Here is a 22434-nt window from a genome sequence, read left to right on the forward strand (position 1 = left end):
CAACAAAGGCCAATAATTTGAGAGCGAGCGAATAAGAGGGCAATATTTAGGCCGAAACAACCAAGCTTTTAGGGACACACTAAATAAATGACAGAGCCAATGAGCCATTATATGACAACAATAAGCACCACGAAGAGATATGACAGGACGATAAGGGCACAGCACTCAATAGCCTACGCCCCTACAGTGTTTAGCTATTACTAGCCTACTAGCCCTAGTATTAGCCCACCGCTCCAGGAAGCAAAGTTCACGCTCTCGAGTGCTGATTAAATCTAGGCCAAGCAAAACGCACAGCCATAACAACGGGGCCTCATTTATCAAAAAGGGTGTTAATTCAGGTATAAAAGATGGCGTACACCGAAAACGAGAAAAAGGCGGACTGCCGCGTACGCCGAGAATATTTTCCTCTTTACTGTTTGCCAAAGTATTTATGTCATTGTAGCACCTTAATATTGCCATTTACATAATTTTGCCAGGACCTTGTCCCAAAAAGCCCCCCCCCCCCCCCCCCCCCCGGGTTCCAAATGGGGCCAAGTTGGGGGTGCTCATTATCAACTGGTGATGGCCCAAGTTCAAGGTGATGGCCCAACAAATAACAGTGAAAAAAAAAGTTAGCAGAAAACCTCCTGAGGGCTGGACCTGGCTCCTGGCCTACACCGGGTCATAACCTCCTGAGGGCTGGACCTGGCTCCTGGCCTACACCGGGTCATACCAAACACCTCCTGAGGGCTGGACCTGGCTCCTGGCCAACACCGGGTCATACCAAACACCTCCTGAGGGCTGGACCTGGCTCCTGGCCAACACCGGGTCATACCAAACACCTCCTGAGGGCTGGACCTGGCTCCTGGCCAACACCGGGTCATACCAAACACCTCCTGAGGGCTGGACCTGGCTCCTGGCCTACACCGGGTCATAACCTCCTGAGGGCTGGACCTGGCTCCTGGCCTACACCGGGTCATAACCTCCTGAGGGCTGGACCTGGCTCCTGGCCTACACCGGGTCATACCAAACAACTTTCTGAATTCCGAAAAGCTGAAGAAACTATTTTATTTTGATGGATTCAAATGTGTTGCATGTTTCTGAAGGCATACATACAGGAAATGTGCTGCAAAGACAGGAATTCTGTTGCAAGGGTGGAGCAGGCAGTTATTAGCTGTTAGTAGAAGCTAGCCCAACTTGTGATATTCCCACTATTTCTTTCTTTCATTCTTTCTTTCTTTCTTTCTTTCTTTCTTTCTTTCTTTCTTTCTTTCTTTCTTTCTTTCTTTCTTTCTTTCTTTCTTTCTTTCTTATTATTCTCCCCAGTTTTTGTCTCCTTAACTACTTCTTCATATTTTGTGCTAGAAACTTCATTCAAACTTTAAAATGTTCATAATGTTTAGCTCTTTAATGGATCCATTCAGATTTTTTATAGTTTTTATAGTTTTTTAGAAATTTAACTTTTAAAACTATTTTTTGTCCCATTGAAACTGCTTGAAACTGCTTTTGGAATGTTCAGAAACTTTATGTTTTTAGAGTGGTGGCAGCAGTTGCTCTGAAAATATTCACACATTTTATAAACTGCTGGCACTCCTACAATTTTGACAGCTCACACACATATTATATATCATTAATGTTCACACAACTGTGCTGATTCGTACAATGTAAGTATCTAAGCTGTGTGACTTCCAGTTTTCACTCTATGACGATTTGTTCGGCAACTGCGCTCCTCATTGAAACTTATGGCGCTGCACTCTAGCTTTTGTGCTGCTAATTCTGAATTCATATCCATTTTCTAACTTGTCACCATGGCTACAGTTTTTACGCTACATAGGCATATTCTACATTAAAATGTTCAGCAAGTTCCCATGATTCCTACGGTGTCAATATCTAAGCTGTAGCATTTATACTTTTTGAGAGAGAGCTGTCTGAAGTCAGCATGCATTCCTATTGAAGTTAATGAGAGATGTTCAGAATGTCAGTTGGGATTTGAATTTTGGGACACAAGCTGGCTCTCTTAAAGGTACAGGCACACTTTTATGACTACAGTGGTAGCATCACACCACAGACCACACAACTCCCCTGAGTGTGGTAGAGACACACGGTCTTCACTGATGAAGGCAGGTGGGTGGCCCAGAGAGGGCTACACTGTCCCCGACCTGCTATGTCATGAGGGGGCGGAGTCTCGCCATCACGCCACGGACCCCTCAACTCAGCCTCTGATGAGCTAGAGACACAAGGTCTGTGCCGGTGGGTGCACAGAGATTGCCCGGAGGTCACTGCACTGCCCTCGACCTGCTGTGATCCAAGGGGGCGGAGTCTCCCCACCACGCCACGGGCCCCACAACTCAGCCCCTGAGTGGGCTAGAGACACACAGTCTTCACCAGTCAGGGAAGGTGGGTGGCCCAGAGTGGGGTACACTGTCCGTGACCGGCTCTGACCCGAGGGGGCGGAGTTTCATCACCACGCCACTATCCACGCCATGGAAACCACAACTCAGCCCCTGAGTGGGCTAGAGACAAACGGTCTTTGCCGTTGGGTACATGGAGATTACCCGGAGGTCAATGCCCTGCCCCCGACCCGATGTGATCTGAGGGGGCGGAGTTTCACCACAACGCCACTGTCCATGCCACAGGCCCCACAACTCAGCCCCTGAGTGGACTAGAGAAACACGGTCTTCACCAGTGAGGGCAGGTAGGTTTCCCAGAGAGGGGTACACTGTCCCCGACCAGCTCTGACCTGAGAGGGTGGAGTTTCGCCACCACACTACTGTCCACGCCATGCACCCCACAATTCAGCCCCTGAATGGGCTAGAGATACAAGGTCTTCGCCAGTGGGTGCATGGAGATTGCCCAGTCCATAGTAGTTCTAGCAGCAGCTGTTACATAGAGCTGGGCCAGCTAGCCCACCTCACATCTTCTCCAGGAAATGTACTTTCTAGTTAGTTATTGTATTTTATTAGGATATTATAAATTAATATTTTTACATGTAGGCCCTATGCCTCATTTGGCCCAGTGGGCAGCTTCCATATGATTTATGTTTTTATCCTTCTCCTTTTAAGTAAAGCACTATGTGCTACATTGATTTGTATGAATTGAGCTATATAAATAAAATGACATTGACCTACATGATCCTGTTTTTCCAGGCCTATAGCCTACATCCATCGAAACAATTTAAATATGTTAAATTGCTTGCACTGCCATTACATAATTTAATTTCATCATAATCATCTTTGTGGGCCTATTCACCTTATTCACCTCAGGTCAGTCTGACGTAATTGGGGGTGGGGATGCAGAAGTGCCTGTTGACTTCCGCTGATGCAGTCAGCTGCATTCACTCCCATGTATTTCCAAACGCGAAAACAACGGCAGTGAAAAACAATAAGAGTCTGGTAATGATGAGTTTGTAACCCCGATAGTGTATTCAGCCTGTTATTTTGACTATTTCGGTTCTTGAAGTGGTGTTTTTACAGTGAACTTTTAACATTGAAGTCAACGGGCACTTCCGCATCCGCACCCCCAATTACGTCAGACTGACCAATATGGCTGCCAGGTGAATAAGGCGAATAGAAGGCCTATAATCCAAATAAAAATAACACACATGTAGGCTACACGCAATGGCATGGCAAATGCGCTCCACATTCATTTATCTCCTGAATTGAAAAATGTAACCTAAAGGTAAATAAAAAGCAACAAAAACAACAAGATTAAAACAACTAGGCCTATATATTTCAACTTGTAAGAAGCTACTACATTTTCTATGACAATGCTTCTTCTTTGTCTTGTTGGCTATGAAATTGTAATGAAAATTATGCTAGTGCCTTCTGCAATAAAATTATGGCCAAAACAAAGTTATGAAAACAAGGATGTTTGACATTTGACCTGTTTGGCATGTCAATAGGACCTATTGATATGTATGTCTGAAGAAGAGCAGTGGCTCGAAACGTCACCAGAATAAATTCATGAGAAAGGAGGTACAGTGTGTGGATCTTCTATTTTTCTGATATCCTACTTGTCTTTTGGATCCAGCACCCGCCTGAAAAGGTTTGAGTTGATGTGCGTGCCTAACTTTTTATCTGACATGTTTGTCTTAAAGGTGCAGTTAGATTTTTTTCGGCCACTAGATGGGGCAGTGGTGCAGCGTATCAGATATAAACAAGTGGGCTCATAATAAAAATAAATTCTGCATTTGCTCCACAGGCACGACACCGTTGGCTATATTTTCTGTACAGATAGTTATGACTCCCCTGGACCTATTCATTGTGTATATTGTTTTTTTTTTGTTTTTTTTATAAAAAGTGCAGTAAATTGAACAGAGCACCTTTAACATAATCCATAAAATTAGGAAACAATTAAAAACAATTCATAATTTTATAACTTGGCACTTTGGCGGCCCCTCTGGTTGTGATAAAATCGGCACTGCATTTTAAGAACCACACTTCCCACAATCTCTCACTCACTCGCTGTAGTCATGGGAAAAAAATATGATAACAAACGTGCATACAGCAGACTGGATCGGAAGATTGTAGCTACTTCAATGGACTTTCTGGAAGGATGGCTTCAATGCAGGTTAATACCGGTCTTCTTTCTTTTATGTGCATGTTGATAAATTACATTGAGTAAAATGTTTGTTGTCTTCCTGATATTGTGACACGCAAAACGCATCACTACACCCCCCGGTGTACTAGCCAGTACACCAAAATTCTAAAATAATAAATTCACTGGGTCTCGTGCAGTCTCATGTCACGAAAAAGATTTTTGGGATTAGGCTAAGGCTAATTCATAAACTAATAGCAAGTAAATGTGAATATTGAACTATAAAAAAGTTATCTAATTGAGCCTTAAGAGGCCGACTTTGCAAGCAAGGGAGAGAGAGGCTGCATGCCTGTGTGTGGGACTGAGAGCTCAGCTCTCCTACAATTGTAAAATCACATTCAGGGCTGAAAAGTTCTGTTTTTGTAATTCAAAATGCTCCCTTATATCTAGCCTAATACAATCTAATACAATCTACCAATGAGATGTTACCCATTTTAAACACCACACTAATGAAAGGATATCTGTATTAATACCGCCCCTTGACACGACATTGGCTGAAGCCTTGTCTGATTCTATTGGCTGAAGCCTGGTCTGATTCTATTGGCTGAAGCCTTGTCTGATTCTATTGGCTGAAGCCTTGTCTGATTCTATTGGCTGAAGCCTGGTCTGATTCTATTGGCTGAAGCCTTGTCTGATTCTATTGGCTGAAGCCTTGTCTGATTCTATTGGCTGAAGCCTTGTCTGATTCTATTGGCTGAAGCCTTGTCTGATTCTATTGGCTGAAGCCTGGTCTGATTCTATTGGCTGAAGCCTTGTCTGATTCTATTGGCTGAAGCCTTGTCTGATTCTATTGGCTGAAGCCTGGTCTGATTCTATTGGCTGAAGCCTGGTCTGATTCTATTGGCTGAAGCCTTGTCTGATTCTACTGACTGAAGCCTTGTCTGATTCTATTGGCTGCTGGAGGAAAGGGGTTGCATCCATGGAGAAAGCCTTGAGGGCAGACTTGTCCCATATGTGCCGAATGTGAATGTCTGTCGAATGTCCAACATGAAACCAAGTCCACCTCAGTAGCTAGCCAGTAGGCTACACGTTCCCCAGACCCAACATGAAACCAAGTCCACCTCAGTAGCTAGCCAGTACCCAGACCCAGCAGGACGCATAACGGGGAAGAAAGGGGACCGAAGGAAGAGGTGTTGGACGCACGGGAAGGGCTCGCTAGCTAAGTCTCATGTGGAGAGAAGGGATTATTATCTTGCGTAGAAGGAGACGAGATACGTATGATTTACAACATTTTGTATAATCGTCGGGAGGAGTAAGTTAACGATATCTTGAGCCAGCCAGCCAGCAGATAGCGGAATGTGTAACGTTAGCGAGCTAGCTAGATAGCTAATTAGCTTGCTGGACAGACATTTGCATTTTTCTTTCTTTTTTTTTTTCTTCGTTCTCTTGCATTAGCCAAACCAGCTACGCATTTTATTTTTTGATATGACGTAATGACGTAACGTTTCTATACAGTGAGGTGTTTTTGTTCTGGTGGTGTGTGCGCGAGACACACATGGCCGTGATGTTCAGTCGTGATTAGAGAGACTAGCTGAGGCAAAGAGAGACTAGCTGAGGCAAAGAGAGACTAGCTGAGGCAAAGAGAGACTAGCTGAGGCAAAGAGAGACTAGCTGAGGCAAAGAGAGACTAGCTAAGGCAAAGAGAGACTAGCTGAGGCAAAGAGAGACTAGCTGAGGCAAAGAGACTAGCTGAGGCAAAGAGAGACTAGCTGAGGCAAAGAGAGACTAGCTGAGGCAAAGAGAGACTAGCTGAGGCAAAGAGAGACTAGCTGAGGCAAAGAGAGAGACTAGCTGAGGCAAAGAGAGACTAGCTGAGGCAAAGAGAGACTAGCTGAGGCAAAGAGAGAGACTAGCTGAGGCAAAGAGAGACTAGCTGAGGCAAAGAGAGACTAGCTGAGGCAAAGAGAGAGACTAGCTGAGGCAGTTTAACGGCTATTTTCAAATTTGCTCGCTATTCGAACACTGGACAAAACGCTCGAGCGAGTCAAAATTAAAAAAAAATCCCAACGGCTTTTTCAGAACGGATACTCTGAGCCGTCCTCTGAGCCGTCCGATGTTAATGTCGACCGACGTCGCATCTATAATGCTCCCCGTTAACCGGGGGTTATTGGACCGGGACCGGGAACGGGACATTGACCCAGAGACCGGACCCCTCGCAGACACGGCCGGGGGTCGGGGTATGAAACGAGCAGACCCAGAACCCGAGGCGCAGACAGCGGCAGCTCTGGCTGAACCAGCCGGGGCGGAGCTCAAGCGGCCGCGGACAGACGGCTCCGGGGCGGTCGGGGACGTTGGACAGGTAAGAAGCCACGACGTGTAAAAAACAAAATGTTGTCTCTCTGCTCAACCACACCGTGAGAGATGACCACACGGGTTTGTAAGGTTACCCCTTTATTGGGGATGGCCAGGCGTCTAGCTACAGGAACTCATCCAGTGTGAATCATCCTAGTGGGATTCATCCTAGTGGGATTCATCCTAGTGGCACTCATCCTAGTGGGATTCATCCTAGTGGGATTCATCCTAGTGGGATTCATCCTAGTGGCACTCATCCTAGAGGCACTCATCCTAGTGGGATTCATCCTAGTGGCACTCATCCTAGTGGCACTCATCCTAGTGGGATTCATCCTAGAGGCACTCATCCTAGTGGGATTCATCCTAGTGGCACTCATCCTAGTGGGATTCATCCTAGAGGCACTCATCCTAGTGGGATTCATCCTAGAGGCACTCATCCTAGTGGGATTCATCCTAGAGGCACTCATCCTAGTGGGATTCATCCTAGAGGCACTCATCCTAGTGGGATTCATCCTAGAGGAACGCTCCTTTTGTTTGAAGAGAGCTTCAGTGGGTCATGATGCTGGACTGACGGGCCTCTTTCTCCTCCTCGATACCCCTCTCCTCGATACCCCTCTCCTCGATACCCCTCTCCTCGATACCCCTCTCCTCCTCGATACCCCTCTCTCCTCCTCGATACCCCTCTCTCCTCCTCGATACCCCTCTCTCCTCCTCGATACCCCTCTCTCCTCCTCGATACCCCTCTCTCCTCCTCGATACCCCTCTCTTTCAAACACATCTACAGTCTGTATCTCTTCTGAAACGTGCATCACAATCTGAATTGATATCATTGTGATAGTAAATAGTGTGGGGTTATTGTAAATAGTGCGGGGTTATTGTAAATAGTGCGGGGTTATTGTAAATAGTGTGGGGTTATTGTAAATAGTGTGGGGTTATTGTAAATAGTGTGGGGTTATTGTAAATAGTGTGGGGTTATTGTAAATAGTGTGGGGTTATTGTAAATAGTGTGGGGTTATTGTAAATAGTGTGGGGTTATTGTAAATAGTGTGGGGTTATTGTAAATAGTGTGGGGTTATTGTAAATAGTGCGGGGTTATAGTAAATAGTGCGGGTTATGGGTTATTGTGCTGCTCGTTCATCATGACCGGGCGAGACAAAGGTAATATGATCCAGCTGCTGGGCTCCGTTGCAAGGATGGAGCAGCCAGCCAGACACGTCCCCCCCCCCCCTCTCACTGAGGAGGACATTGCATGCTTTTTGCCCCTCATCAAATGATCCAGTGGAATATGCCGAGAGTCTCTCTCTCTCTCTCTCTCTCTCTCTCTCTCTCTCTCTCTCTCCACACACACACAGTATCAAAGCCATAGATCCCTACGCCTGCCTGCCTAGGCTCAGATGTGCCCCCTGATTGTCGCTAGGTGTTAAAAGAGGGGAGGAGAGAGAGAGACAGACGGGGATGGGGGGATGGGTCATCACGGGAGAGACAAAGAACAGATCCCCCTCTCTATAGAAGGCAGGAGGAGGAAGAGGTCTGTGGGGATACCGCCCGATATGGGTCTTCGTCTGACGACCCTGGCCCCCGACGCAGCGTAGCGATTGGTGTAACACACACACACACATCTGCGCATGTACTAAAGCACACGTGCGCATGCATAGATAGATATGGACTTTAAGAATCCCTGTAGGAGGAAATTTGCCGTTTCAGCAGTAGGAAATTTACAGCAAAAGCTTTGGAAATACAGAATATAGAATATACACAGTAACAAAGTTTAAATAAAAAGAGAAAGGAATATATACATGCATACATACATCCAGACTGTATAGTTATGTATATTATATAATACTCATACATACATAAATACATGCATACATGCATACATGCATACATACATACATACATACATACATACATACATACATACATACATACATACACAACATGCAGGAATGCTTAGGTACTGTGATTCATTGAAGCTTGGATGTTCGCGCACACACACACTCTCTTTCTCCCTCTATTTCTCTATATCTCTAGCATTACGCAAGGTACAGTACGCAAGGTACAGTACGCAAGGTACAGTACGCAAGGCCAGTAGAATTTCGCTGACGTCCGCCATTTTCGACAGGGGCAACCATACTTGGTTCCAGGTCGTGAGTGGGTAATTGAATCCCGGGGCGCCAGGTTTGGAGAACCCCCCCTTCCCTCGGATGCTCATACGGCCACGGCTGCTGACCTACTGCAATGACAGGCAGGCAGTAAAGCTTTTAATGCGTCACACTGAAAATGCCACTGAGAGGAGGAGGGGTCTGACCGGAGCGGGACACCAATGATGTGACAACAAACAGAAGGGACATTTTAGGCCGGCCCCGCCAATCAGATGCATCAATCATCGACCACTGTGGGGTCAGGCTGGAAATACGCCCATGGGGGAGAGAGAGGGGGGGGGGTGTCGCAACAGAGAGCAATAAACCAGGGATAGAAGGGAAACGAGGGAAGGAGAGAGGGATGAGAGAGGGGGAGGACGAGGGGAGGGATTGGTGGAGGGAGGATGAGTGTGCGTTGATTGAATGGCCCCCATGTCAGGCGACCTGCATAATTCTAACCATCGGGCAAAATCATGACAGAGATTTTAACATGAGAGAGAGATGACTCACCATGCAACCGCCATCTTCATACAGTAGCTCCTCCTCTTTTGTTCTCATCCATCACCCTCCAGCACCCCTTTTCTCTCTCTACCCACCTCCCTCTCTCTCCCCCTCCTCCTCTCACTCTCTCCCCCTAAGGCAGACTTCTAAATTGCTAATTGACTCGTGGTACACGAGATTGGAGTGTTCCAGCAGCGAGACACATCTCCCCTAGCGGGTTCCATCTCTCCCTCTTTCTATACAGTACAATATTATTGATGTACCCCCCTCGTGTTACAATTTAGTCAGATGGACATCGGGGAGAGAGAGATATTGTGTGTGTGTGTGTGTGTGTGTGTGTGTAAGAGAGAGAGAGAGAGAGAGAGGTAGAGAGGAGTATCCAGCAGGCTGTTAAGTGCTCCTTCTCTGGTCCGGCCTGTGTTGCCGGGCGGAAGAGAGAGGGAAGATTTATCCTATCGTTGGCAGTAAAGCGGCTTTGTGTCACGCTAACGAGATCAAAGCTCATTTAGGAGAGGGCATTAAGCAGGCTGAGCGCTTTAACGGAGAGAGAGGGGGAGGGAGAGAAGGAGGCAACGAGTAGACAGACGATCAGTAGGGTGAGGAGGGGAGGGAGGGGAGGGTGGCAGGACACAGAACGAAAGGGGGAGTGGTCGGAGGAGTGTGTGTGTGGGGGGGTGTTAGTGCCGATAGTGCCTATCGCCATATACGCCAAAGTGTCAAGATATATGATAGCTTAGCTGAGATAAGCCCCAGAAGGCCAAGCGCTGTGTTCTCTCAGAAGATTCCTCCTACTAGTGGTCATCATGTCGGCCGGTCAACAGACGGAACCAGTCCAAGGAACCACAGGTACCAGCGGAGAAGTGGGAAGAATAGTCGCATTCTGTTATGAGGATTGTTTACAACTGGGTGAACACACACACACACACACACACACACACACACTCGCACTCCTCTCTCCCACGGTCTGTTTAATGATTGTCATTGAACTTGGAGCGGAGCGCAGCGGCGGAGTGACCCTTGACCTGTGAACCCGCGGCGACGAGCTCAAAGTTCTCCTGGAGACGTTGCTCAACAGTACAGCTTCTCTCTCTCTCTCTCTCTCTCTCTCTCTCTCTCTCTCTCTCTCTCTCCCTGTCTCTCTCCCTCTCTCTCTCTCTCTCTCTCTCTGTCCCTACCTCATTGCTCTACCTCTACTCCCTCTCTCTCTCTCTCTCTCTCTCTCTCTCTCTCTCTCTCTGTCTCTACCTCATTGCTCTACCTCTACTCCCTCTCTCCCTCTCTCTCTCTCTCTCTCCCTCTCTCTCTCTCTCTCTCTCTCTCTCTCTCCCTCTCTCTCTCTCTCCCTCTCTCTCTCTCTACTCCCTCTCTCTCTCCTCTCCATCCCCACCTCCTGTGCGGTCAGGTTCTGTGTACGGTCAGGTTCTGTGTACGGTCAGGTTCTGTGTACGGTCAGGTTCTGTGTGCGGTCAGGTTCTGTGTACGGTCAGGTTCTGTGTACGGTCAGGTTCTGTGTACGGTCAGGTTCTGTGTACGGTCAGGTTCTGTGTGTAACCAGATGCTGGGCTCGGCGCCCCAACAGTCACACTCAAACGTCAACTTGAGCCGCCGAATGTTGTTGTCAACTTGTCGCCTCCCCCCACCCCCGCTGCCCCCAAACTGTCATATGTCCTCCTCATCTCCTCGCCCCTCGACCCCTCTCTCTCTCTCTCTCTATCCCTTAGCGTTCCCTCGTTCTGCCCTAGACTCATGAGTCAGTCCCTACCCTCTCTCTCTCTCTCTCTCTCTATCCCTTAGCGTTCCCTCGTTCTGCCCTGGACTCATGAGTCAGTCTCTACCCTCTCTCTCTCTCTCTATCCCTTAGCGTTCCCTCGTTCTGCCCTAGACTCATGAGTCAGTCCCTACCCTCTCTCTCTCTCTCTCTCTATCCCTTAGCGTTCCCTCGTTCTGCCCTAGACTCATGAGTCAGTCCCTACATGCTGTACTAGAGACTGAAGACATGCATCCTGATTTCTGTCTTAAAAGTGGGTGGAAAAAATTTGAGAGTAAATTTTAATAAAAACTTAATTGTAGAACTAATCCAATGACTTTAAGGCGGAAAGAAATTGTGTGCTTTTAAACACAGTCCTACTTGGGGCTGCACAATTAATCGGGAATTAATCGAAATCGCGATTATGACCTCCGAGATTAACTAATCGCAAAAAGGCCGCAATTAATGTGATTAATAATTTTGCTTTGAATTGAGTGTGCTAGGACTACACGGACGAATCACAGGCGCTTATGCTGTCTGACCAATCACATGCGTGTCATGTATGACTGGCATGTATGATTGTCATGAATTAAAGTGCATTTACATGACCATGAGAAACCTGATTCTTGGGAATTGTCAGACAAGATGTGTATGCTTCTAGAACAAAGGGTCACTGTGTTTTCCAACACGCTCCATTAGCCTCAATAGCTTGTAACAACGCACAACGGTTAGCTCATCCTAGTGGGTACTAGCTAGTAAACGTCTGTCTAGACCTCGCCATGTTCATGAGTAACGAGATAGTTAGCGGTCTTTGGCTTAACGAGCCAGCAAGATAAGCTGCCGTGAGTGACTGGCCAAACAGCAGCTACAGCTCTTAATCTAAACTGCTGCTCAGACGTCTAACGTTAAAACAAAGCTTTCATCTGATGATCTGCAAAGCCGTTCACATGGCTACTAGCACTAATCAAGAGGGATCACGTTGAAAAACTCAAACAAGCATGAATAGCAAGGGATTCCCTAAACCTAGTGCTAGCCAGCTGAGCTAGTTAACGTTAGCTAGCGATGTAGCACTACACTAGTTATGCCAAGATGGCTACGCTAGGCAGCAGCAGCACTTGGCAGCTTTAAAGACGGTAACGTTAGTTAGCTAGTTTGCAGAGGTGAATTTATGTCAGTGTTTCCTGAGGTAAATATTTAAATCAAAACAAGCACAGATCATCGTCGGCCTGGGACTTTGTTGTGGGATCTTGGGCTAATACCCAACGCAAGGAAGCTGTTAGGCTACATAAGCAAGCCGATAGCCTACGTCTTGTCTTGCGTTAAACATTTTTCAATATCGCTGCAAATCATTAATTGCGCCAATCTTGTGGATTGAGCAGTTGGTAAAACAGAATCAAATCTAACGTTGATCCATTTTCAATGTTTGATTTCCTCCATTCCAGAACTTTTCACTGTGGGTGAATATAGAGGAATGACATCATTTCCGGGTCTTTCACCCTATTGGAGGAGAGTGAGTGATTCTGATTGGTGCGTTGGTAGCAGCCGCTCATTCTAGCCAGGGTTCTCAACGGACACGTCTCCAGACCTTCGGTGGCGGAGAAGCGAAGATCTCGAAAGTCTGGCACAGCGAGACTACTTCTGCCCCGCCTCTCTCTCCCTCCATCCTCCACCCCGCCTCCCTCTACCCCTCTACCCCTCTCCTTAACATCCCCCCCCGCCTCCCTCTACCCCTCTACCCCTCTCCTTAACATCCCCCCCCGCCTCCCTCTACCCCTCTACCCCTCTCCTTAACATCCCCCCCTTCCTCCCCTCACTATCTGCTGACCTCACGGCATGCTGCCTTCACTCTTTCAGCTCCTGCTCTCTCGCTCTCTCTCCACCCTTTCGCCCCGCCACCAACTCCTTTCCCAACTTCTTTACTTTTCCTAAAATAGAACGAGGGAGAAAAAAGAGAGACGCCCGTAGGGGGACTGGCCATGTCTGCCTGTGCGTTACTGATCCTCCCAGCGTACAGCTCTCTCCTGGTACAGACTGACAGACAGCCAATCAGTGAGTTAGGCAGTTGGATAAAAGTGTTAGTTGGATAAAACTGCTTCGTTACTAAAATGTTTTTAGTGACCAACCAGCCAGCCAACAGGGCCTTTAAGAGAACTCACTACATCTCGCTGACCACTGTGAATGTGCTATAATTAAGATGGAGGCTTGTTAAACAGCACTCTGTAGATCTAAATAAAAAACGCACTCTTCGTGATCACTGGTTTCGTTCAGTTCACATGAGAGGCTAGAACTTGGGAAACGGTCAACAGTTGGAAACGCAGGCTCGTGTACAGCCGCCGTGTAATGTATACCGCACCATATGGCTTAGAGACGTGTGTCTGTGTGTGCGTGTGCATGTATGTGAATAAGCGAGAGAGTGTGTGTGTGTGTGTGTGTGTGTGTGTGTGTGTGTGTGTGTGTGTGTGTGTGTGTTTGTGTGTGTGTGTGTGTGTGTGTGTGTGTGAAAGCTGGGTATCAAATTCGTCGCCCCCCCGCCCTTCCCCCACCCCTTAAGGAAATATAAGTCACATGACATTCTTAGGTTGTGACTCATTGTCTCCATGTCTTAGCTTCCCTCTCTCGCTCTTTTTTGAGTTTTTCGCTCCTCCGCTTTGTCTCTCCTTCTCATTCCCGCATTCTTCCACCCCCCCCCCGTCTCTCTCTCTCCGTATTTTCATCTGGCTCTGTTGTTCTTGCTCTCTTTCTCTCCATCCCCCCTTTTCTCTCCAGACAGATTGATTCCAGATGTTTCTAAATTCCTCCCCTCTCCCTCCCTCCCTTCCCAGAGCTAAACTCCTCCCCCCTCTTCCTGCTGCTCGCCAGTAGAACAAATACCGTTTGGACCTCGAGCTCCTCATGTGCTGACGGGTCGGGGGCGGTTTTGGGTTCTTTATGATGCTCCGCGGTAAGGAGAGACGCGCGGCCGGTAGCTCTCTCTGCCCTTTCATATCTCTATTAGGCATCCTTCAAACCCCTGCATCTGTCTGAAGTGCTGGGTTAGTTAACACACACACACACACACACACACACACACCTCCACTGTGCTGGGTTAGTTAACACACACACACACACCTCCACTGTGCTGGGTTAGTTAACACACACACACACACACCTCCACTCTGCTGGGTTAGTTAACACACACACACACACACACACCTCCACTGTGCTGGGTTAGTTAACACACACACACACACACACACACACACACCTCCACTCTGCTGGGTTAGTTAACACACACACACACACCTCCACTGTGCTGGGTTAGTTAACACACACACACACACACACACCTCCACTGTGCTGGGTTAGTTAACACACACACACACACACACACCTCCACTGTGCTGGGTTAGTTAACACACACACACACACACACCTCCACTGTGCTGGGTTAGTTAACACACACACACACACCTCCACTGTGCTGGGTTAGTTAACACACACACACACACACACACCTCCACTGTGCTGGGTTAGTTAACACACACACACACACCTCCACTGTGCTGGGTTAGTGAACACACACACACACACACCTCCACTGTGCTGGGTTAGTGAACACACACACACACACACACACACACACACACACACACACCTCCACTGTGCTGGGTTAGTTAACACACACACACACACACCTCCACTGTGCTGGGTTAGTGAACACACACACACACACACACACACACCTCCACTGTGCAGCTCGAGAGGTCTATGAGTGTTTGAACCCTGGTCTGAATACACGGCTGTCCTTCCAGCGGCCCCCGGGCTTCAGAGTGGCGCGCCGTGGAGAGAGTTCCCCCTGGGGACGGGGCATGAGGGGGAAATTGGTTCCAGATGAAACAGGATGGGGAGAAGGGGGGGGGGGGAGACAAAGAGAGGGCTGTTTTATGCTGGAGTGCACACACACACAAACACACACACACACACACACACACACACACACACACACACACACAAACACTCTTACTCCTGCTGCATATATTCTTATATGTACGTTAGCCTGGGCACTAGACAGTTTATGTCTCGACTGTTTTCTCTCCTCCCAGAGTCCGTTTCCAATATTGTCTTTCTCGGTGACCTCATTCCCCTGTTCCTCCCTCTCCTACCCCGTTCTTTGAGCCACTCCCTCTCTCTCTCCCTCTCTCTCTCTCTCCCTCTCTCTCTCTCTCTCTCTCTCTCTCTCTCTCTCTCTCTCCCTCCCTCTCCCTTCCTCTCCCTCCCTCCATCACCACCGCATGTCTGTTTTTGGTATTAGAACATTGGCACACAAGAGGGAGCTATCCCCTAGCACAGCACAGCCCAGCCTATCCCCTAGCATAGCACAGCACAGCACAGCCTATCCCCTAGCACAGCACAGCCCAGCCTATCCCCTAGCACAGCTCAGCATAGCCTATCCCCTAGCACAGCACAGCCCAGCCTATCCCCTAGCACAGCTCAGCATAGCCTATCCCCTAGCATAGCACAGCCCAGCCTATCCCCTAGCACAGCACAGCCTATCCCCTAGCACAGCACAGCCCAGCCTATCCCCTAGCACAGCACAGCCCAGCCTATCCCCTAGCACAGCTCAGCATAGCCTATCCCCTAGCACAGCACAGCATAGCACAGTCCAGCCTATCCTATCCTAGCACAGCACAGCACAGCCTATCCCCTAGCACAGCACAGTCCAGCCTATCCCCTAGCACAGCACAGTCCAGCCTATCCCCTAGCACAGCACAGCCTATCCCCTAGCACAGCACAGTCCAGCCTATCCTATCCTAGCACAGCTCAGCCTAGCGTAGTGTAGCACAGCACGGGCTAGTCATGCTAGAAAGCAGTACGGAGCATGCTAGCTAGTACAGCCTGCTCATCTTGGCTTATTTGAGCTACCTAGCTCTAGAGTGAGTAAGGGAATCTCTCCCATGCTGTCGCCATGGCACCCCGAGAGTCAGGAATCAGTTCCTCCTCATGATTGGCTGAATGAATGAAAGCAGGAAGTGATCCCCAGGCCAATCAGAGGTCAGGCCAGGGGTCGGGAGGGGGTTAGCATCTAGTGTTGACCCTCGTCTCTTGTCGAATCAATATGACTGTATATCTATGACTGTTGTCCTGTTTCCTGAGTTTTAATTTGATTGATTATTTGCATGCATTTAACCCGTGTGAAGCACTTTGAGAGAAGTGTTGTACAAATAAAATGTACTTGCTTAGTTACTCTACTCGGACATGACACCTCTTCCGGGTCAGTAGAAACTCAATAGAGAGTGAGTAGAGGCCGACTAGGGCAGTAGAAACTCAATAGAGAGTGAATAGAGGCGGTCTAGGGCAGTAGAAACTCAATAGAGCCGACTAGGGCAGGTTATATAAGACAGTGGGCGGCGGACTCTCCTGGTCTCGTAGCTGTGTGTGCTCCTGCTATAGGATCATGTGTGTGCTCCTGCTATAGGATCATGTGTGTGCTCCTGCTATAGGATCATGTGTGTGCTCCTGCTATAGGATCATGTGTGTGCTCCTGCTATAGGATCATGTGTGTGCTCCTGCTATAGGATCATGTGTGTGCTCCTGCTATAGGATCATGTGTGTGCTCCTGCTATAGGATCATGTGTGTGCTCCTGCTATAGGATCATGTGTGTGCTCCTGCTATAGGATCATGTGTGTGCTCCTGCTATAGGATCATGTGTGTGCTCCTGCTATAGGATCATGGTGACATATTTGGGCCCCCCGCTGATGCGTGTTCAGCCCCCCCACACACACACCCCTGTCTGTAGCAGCAGGCCCAGCAGGCAGACAGACAGGCAGACAGGCAGACAGGCAGACAGACAGACAGACAGACAGACAGACAGGCAGACAGACAGACAGGCAGACAGACAGACAGACAGACAGGCAGACAGGCCCAGCAGACAGACAGACAGACAGGCAGACAGACAGGCAGGCCCAGCAGACAGACGGGGAGAACAGCCCTGTCTGTAGCAGCAGGCCCAGCAGGCAGGCAGGCAGACAGACAGACAGACAGGCAGGCCCGGCAGGCAGGCAGACAGACAGACAGGCAGACAGGCAGGCCGGCCCAGCAGACAGACAGGCAGACAGACAGGGAGATTCCCTCAGTGGTGTCATCTCTCTCTGCTGTCAACATATCATCGCTGGATTAACTTTCCCATTGTCCCACCATGCGTCCCCCTCTCTTCTGTCCCTCCTCCACGCGCACCAAGAACAATGGATCCTCTGGCAGGGTGGGGGGGGGGGGGGGGGGCAATAGGGAGGGCAAAGAAAAGAGAGAGAGAACGACAGAAATAATCGAATTAGAAGTAATTGCGGAGCAATTAAGCACTACACAGTGGAATCCAGGGCATCGTGGTGGGGGGGGGGGGGGGGGGTTCATGGGGGTGGGGGTTTGGCTCGATTGGTTTAGTCTGGTGAACCAACGGGGGAGGGTGATTCACCAGTGTGTGTGTGTGTGTGAGTGTGTGTGTGTGTGTGTGTGTGTGTGTGTGTGTGTGTGCGCGCGCGCGAGAGGCTGAGCTACATGGCACAACACACACCAGAAGAGAGCTAGGTCATGTTATTATAACTGTTAACTTAGCCTACATCGACTTTCTCCTGGGTGGAATTACAGTATATGCCTCCATACTGAGGCCCCTGTTCCTCCCTCATACACACACACTCACACACACACTCACACACATCTGTGCATTTTTAAACGCAGACACGTGCGCGTGCAGCCATCCGGCTAAAAGACGGACTTGTTCAATCGTTTGGGGTAAAGGTTGGGAGAGCACTTCAACGGAACTGAGTGATTGTTCGTTACATCACATTAGTCATGTAGCTGATGCTTTTATCTAAAGCAACGCACAATAATTGCATTTAATGTAGGAAAAGCCAATGTACTACTACCTGCCAGAACTCACAAGTGCATCTCCTTTCTAAAACAAGTGACTAAGAGCACAGAGAGCCTGAGTGGAGCAGGAAGAGGCGTCTCATGGGACCTTATTTTGTAAAAAACGATGTACGGTAGTCCATGACGATAAACAAATAATTTCTTGATCTCATTTGAATTGTGCTATGACCATACACATTTGATGTTTGCCAATTTAAGATATAGTTTCATAAAGTCAAGAATGTCGCAGTTTGTCGTAATACTGCAAAGCAGTTATTCCAGAATGAGTTTAAAGGACCATACTGGTTTAAATATGATTTGATCTCCAAAAACTAGTCACCCAACGTACATCACATTACCGCAATCCGTTATCCAAAGTAAAGCTCACGTTAAAAGATATTCACATTTTCACATTTTACTTACATTTCAAAAAGTTGGACTTGATGGCTTCAAAACCTGTTTTTAAATGGTTCTCTCTCTCTCTTTGTCGCTGACAAACTTGCTAACGGTTAGTTTCAAATTATTTTCAGTAGTTATTTTAGTTTTAACCCTCTTTGCACAGCCTACGCCAACGGTCTGTCCTCTTCCTGTTTACATGGTAGCCGTTGCTAGGAATGCTGGGTAGAGAATCTAGCGTAGGTGGATTAGAGAATATAGCGCAGGGGTTCAACGGATTCAAACAAAAATAATATAAAATAAAAACTACTGGAAATTATTTGAAACTAACTGGAGCAAATTTGTCAGCGCAACAAGGGAACAATTTAAAAATATGTTTTAAAGCCATCACGTTGAACTTTTGACACGTGAAAATGCACATATCTTTTAACGTGAGCTTTCCAGTCTCAGAAAAGCACTTATCATAGTTTTCCCAACACATTTATATACAGTATGCCCCATTAACTTATATTGTAGCCCAGTGAGAGCCCGCATAAAAACGTCAGCTAGCTCAATACTGGACCGATCAGGGTAATGATGGTCTCTGTGTTTCAGGTTCATGGTAGACGGACCACAAATACAGCTAAATGTCCAAAATGGATCACTACCCCTTTAACTGAGATGAGTACAATTTATGTTTTAATTAGAGTGGGAGAAATTGCATATTTTCCTTTCCGGTATAACAGCCATATTTCTTCCGGTTAACCGGTTTCCCGTTGAGCAATTAGCGTTAATTAATGAGACTAAAATAGGTCTAACGTTACCTGGGTTTTGATACAGGCAACTTTGCAAAAAGCATGAGAGGTGCACGTATAGAAATTCCTACTATCAATGATAATAATGTGACAAAAACACCACGATGAAGAGAGAAACACGCTTTAATAAACAAGCGCTGCTGTAGCACCAAAGCTGTAGGCTACAGATACAAAAACGGACACGGAGACACGGAGCCTGCATTGTGCATTCAGTAAATTATAGCCCCTATATCAGAAGTTGTCGGCTCGAAAAAATCACGGACACAAGTCTGATTCAATCTCTAAAATAAAACACTATCGGCCTATAGGCCAACTCGCTCAAACAATCTGCACTTGATCCCGTCTCGCCTGTCCTTACGCATAAGAGCTCTGTCAAAACCAACAACCAACTACTCTGGATATGACAAAACAAACATTCATCAGGAATCAGGATCAGATGAATATATTGGGTTTAGTGTAAGATGAAGCTGTAGACTTGTTCACTCGTCCCTATTCCCTAGCGAGCCTTCCTATGAAACAAGACAAGACGCAATAAAACAGCATAAGAACAGCTGAGCACGATCACATCGTCACTTGCATTACGTCCATAGAAACGGACTCGTTTTAATTTTTTTTTTTATTATACATGATTTAAATAGCAAAAAAAGAAAAAAAACGAATACAGGTTAGTGATTTTTAGTAACCGATAAGGCATTTGAAGGCTCTCCAATCCGGTTAAAGGAGAATGCTCGTTTTTGACAACCTGGACCTTATTTACGGCATATTATAAGACGTTTGACTCACCGAGATCACTTTGGTGTAATTCGGGGGCCTGTGCGCATGCGTGCTGGAGCAAGTGGGGAAGCTATTTCGTTTCTAAAGACGTTTCTAAAGATCATATTACAGAGGCATGTGAACAACCACAACAGGCCTACGCTCTATGGAAGCACAACTAGCGATTCATAAAAAATAGATTGATGAAAACAACCGTTTCTCGGCAGAAAATAGATTTTTTAGAAGCTGCATTCTCGGTGCCCCCACCACCGCCATTACATGGATATACTGGCTCGCGCTGGATTTGAAATTTCTTCTACAGGCCTCCGAACTACACCAAAGTGATCTCGGTGAGTCAAACGTCTTATAATATGTCGTAAATAAGGTCCAGGTTGTCAAAAACGAGCATTCTCCTTTAACCGGATTACCGGTTAACCCCTCCCACCACTATTTTACATATTGTTTTAAATTGACAAACATCATATGTGATGGTCATGGCACAATTCAATCGGGATCAAGAAATAACGTCACAACTTACGCCATTCATGGCGTTTTTCTCTTCCTGCTCTCTTGGGCAGCCTATAATCTGGTGCTGAAGGCAAAGTGCAAGAATAGCAATCTAATCTTTCAACTTTCAAAGTGTTCTGGGTCAATCTTCTAAACCCTCTCTCTTTCTCTCTCTCTCTCTCTCTTTCTCTCTCTCTCTCTCTTTCTCTCTCTCTCTCTCTTTCTCTCGTTGGCTTTTTCAGAACAACGAGCCTTTAACCCCTGGTTTCCATGGCTTCCCGTCTCTCAGTCAGGTAAGGTCACATGATCAGCGCCACGCTGAGGTCCACGCTCAGAGACGCACGTGCAGCTGCTCCCGGCAGCCATGTTGTTTCAGAACGCGCCTCTTGGCGTCTGCTCGTTCGTTCCTGGCGCCGGGGGGAACCAATGGGCTGGTCCCGCTCAGTGTTTGAAAAGGATGTTAAAACGCTGCTTCGTCCTGTCTGGTGCTGTCCCTGCCGAGGGGGCGGGTTCAAACAGAAGAGAGGGAGGAGTCTTGATTCAGGCAGTCCTATAGATAGATAGATAGATAGGTGGGTAGGTAGGTAGATGGATAGATAGGTGGATAGGTAGATGGATAGATAGGTGGATAGATCCCTGCCGAGGGGGCGGGTTTAAACAGAAGAGAGGGAGGAGTCTTGATTCAGGGGGCGGGTTCAAACAGAAGAGAGGAGGAGTCTTGATTCAGGCAGTCCTATCACTGATCATTTATTCAGCTCCGGCTGAACATTTGCAGCTCAGAGCCAAACTGCTTCCCCCTCCTCCTAATCTACCCCCCCCCCCCCTTCTCCGTAATCTACCCCCCCCCCCTTCCTTCTCCGTAATCTACCCCCCCCCCCCCCCCACTCCGTCTCTTCTTCCTCTCTACCCCTCCTCCTCTCTCTCTCTCCTCTCTACCCCTCCTCCTCTCTCTCTCTCCTCTCTCTACCCCTCCTCTCTCTCTCTCTCCTCTCTCTACCCCTCCTCTCTCTCTCCTCTCTCTACCCCTCCTCCTCTCTCTCTCCTCTCTCTCCTCTCTCTGCCCCTCCTTCTCTCTCTCTCCTCTCTCTACCCCTCCTTCTCTCTCTCTCTCTCCTCTCTGCCCCTCCTCTCTCTACCCCTCCTCTCTCTACCCCTCCTTCTCTCTCTCTCCTCTCTCTGCCCCTCCTCTCTCTCTCTCTCCTCTCTCTACCCCTCCTTTCTCTCCCTCTTTCTCTGTGTGTTCATCTTCACTTCAGCATCTCTGTCTGTAGCTCTCTGGCTGGGCCACAGGAGGGAGATGTTGGCCTACCCGCCTTGTCTCTCTCTCTCGATCCCTCTCTCTCTAATACGCTCTCTCTCACTCCGTCCCTCTCTCTCTCCCTCCCTCTCTCTCTCATACTCTCTCCCTCCCTCTCTCTCTCAATCCCTCTCTCTCTCCCTCTCTCTCTCATACGCTCTCTCCCTCCCTCTCTCTCTCAGTCCCTCTCTCTCCCTCCCTCTCTCATACGCTCTCTCTCCATCCCTCTCTCTCTCATACGCTCTCTCTCCAACCCTCTCTCTCTCTCTCCCTCCCTCTCTCTCTCATACGCTCTCTCTCCTTCCCTCTCTCTCCATCCCTCTCTCATACGCTCTCTCTCCCTCCCTCTCTCTCTCCCTCCCTCTCTCTCTCCATCCTTCTCTCTCCATCCCTCTCTCCATCCCTCTCTCTCATACACTCTCTCTCCATCCCTCTCTCTCTCATACGCTCTCCCTCCCTCCCTCCCTCTCTCTCCCTCTCTCTCCCTCCCTCTCTCTCTCATACTCTCTCTCTCCATCCCTCTCTCTCATACGCTCTCTCCATCCCTC

General features: G+C 48.0%; 1 protein-coding gene across 1 annotated transcript in view; it reads left to right on the forward strand.

Moving 5' to 3' along the window:
- The first annotated feature begins 5709 nt into the window (after positions 1-5709).
- Positions 5710-22434, forward strand: part of LOC311328517 (RNA binding protein fox-1 homolog 2-like) — a 42141-nt gene continuing 25416 nt past the window's right edge. The window contains exons 1-2 of the mRNA XM_084462475.1: positions 5710-6874; positions 20832-20882. Of these exons, the coding sequence (XP_084318601.1) occupies positions 6629-6874; positions 20832-20882 (297 nt within the window). The 5' untranslated portion in view covers positions 5710-6628. The remainder of the gene's footprint in view (positions 6875-20831; positions 20883-22434) is intronic.

Source organism: Borostomias antarcticus (assembly GCF_949987555.1).
Source record: "Borostomias antarcticus genome assembly, contig: scaffold_94, whole genome shotgun sequence".
Classification (NCBI taxonomy): domain Eukaryota; kingdom Metazoa; phylum Chordata; class Actinopteri; order Stomiiformes; family Stomiidae; genus Borostomias; species Borostomias antarcticus.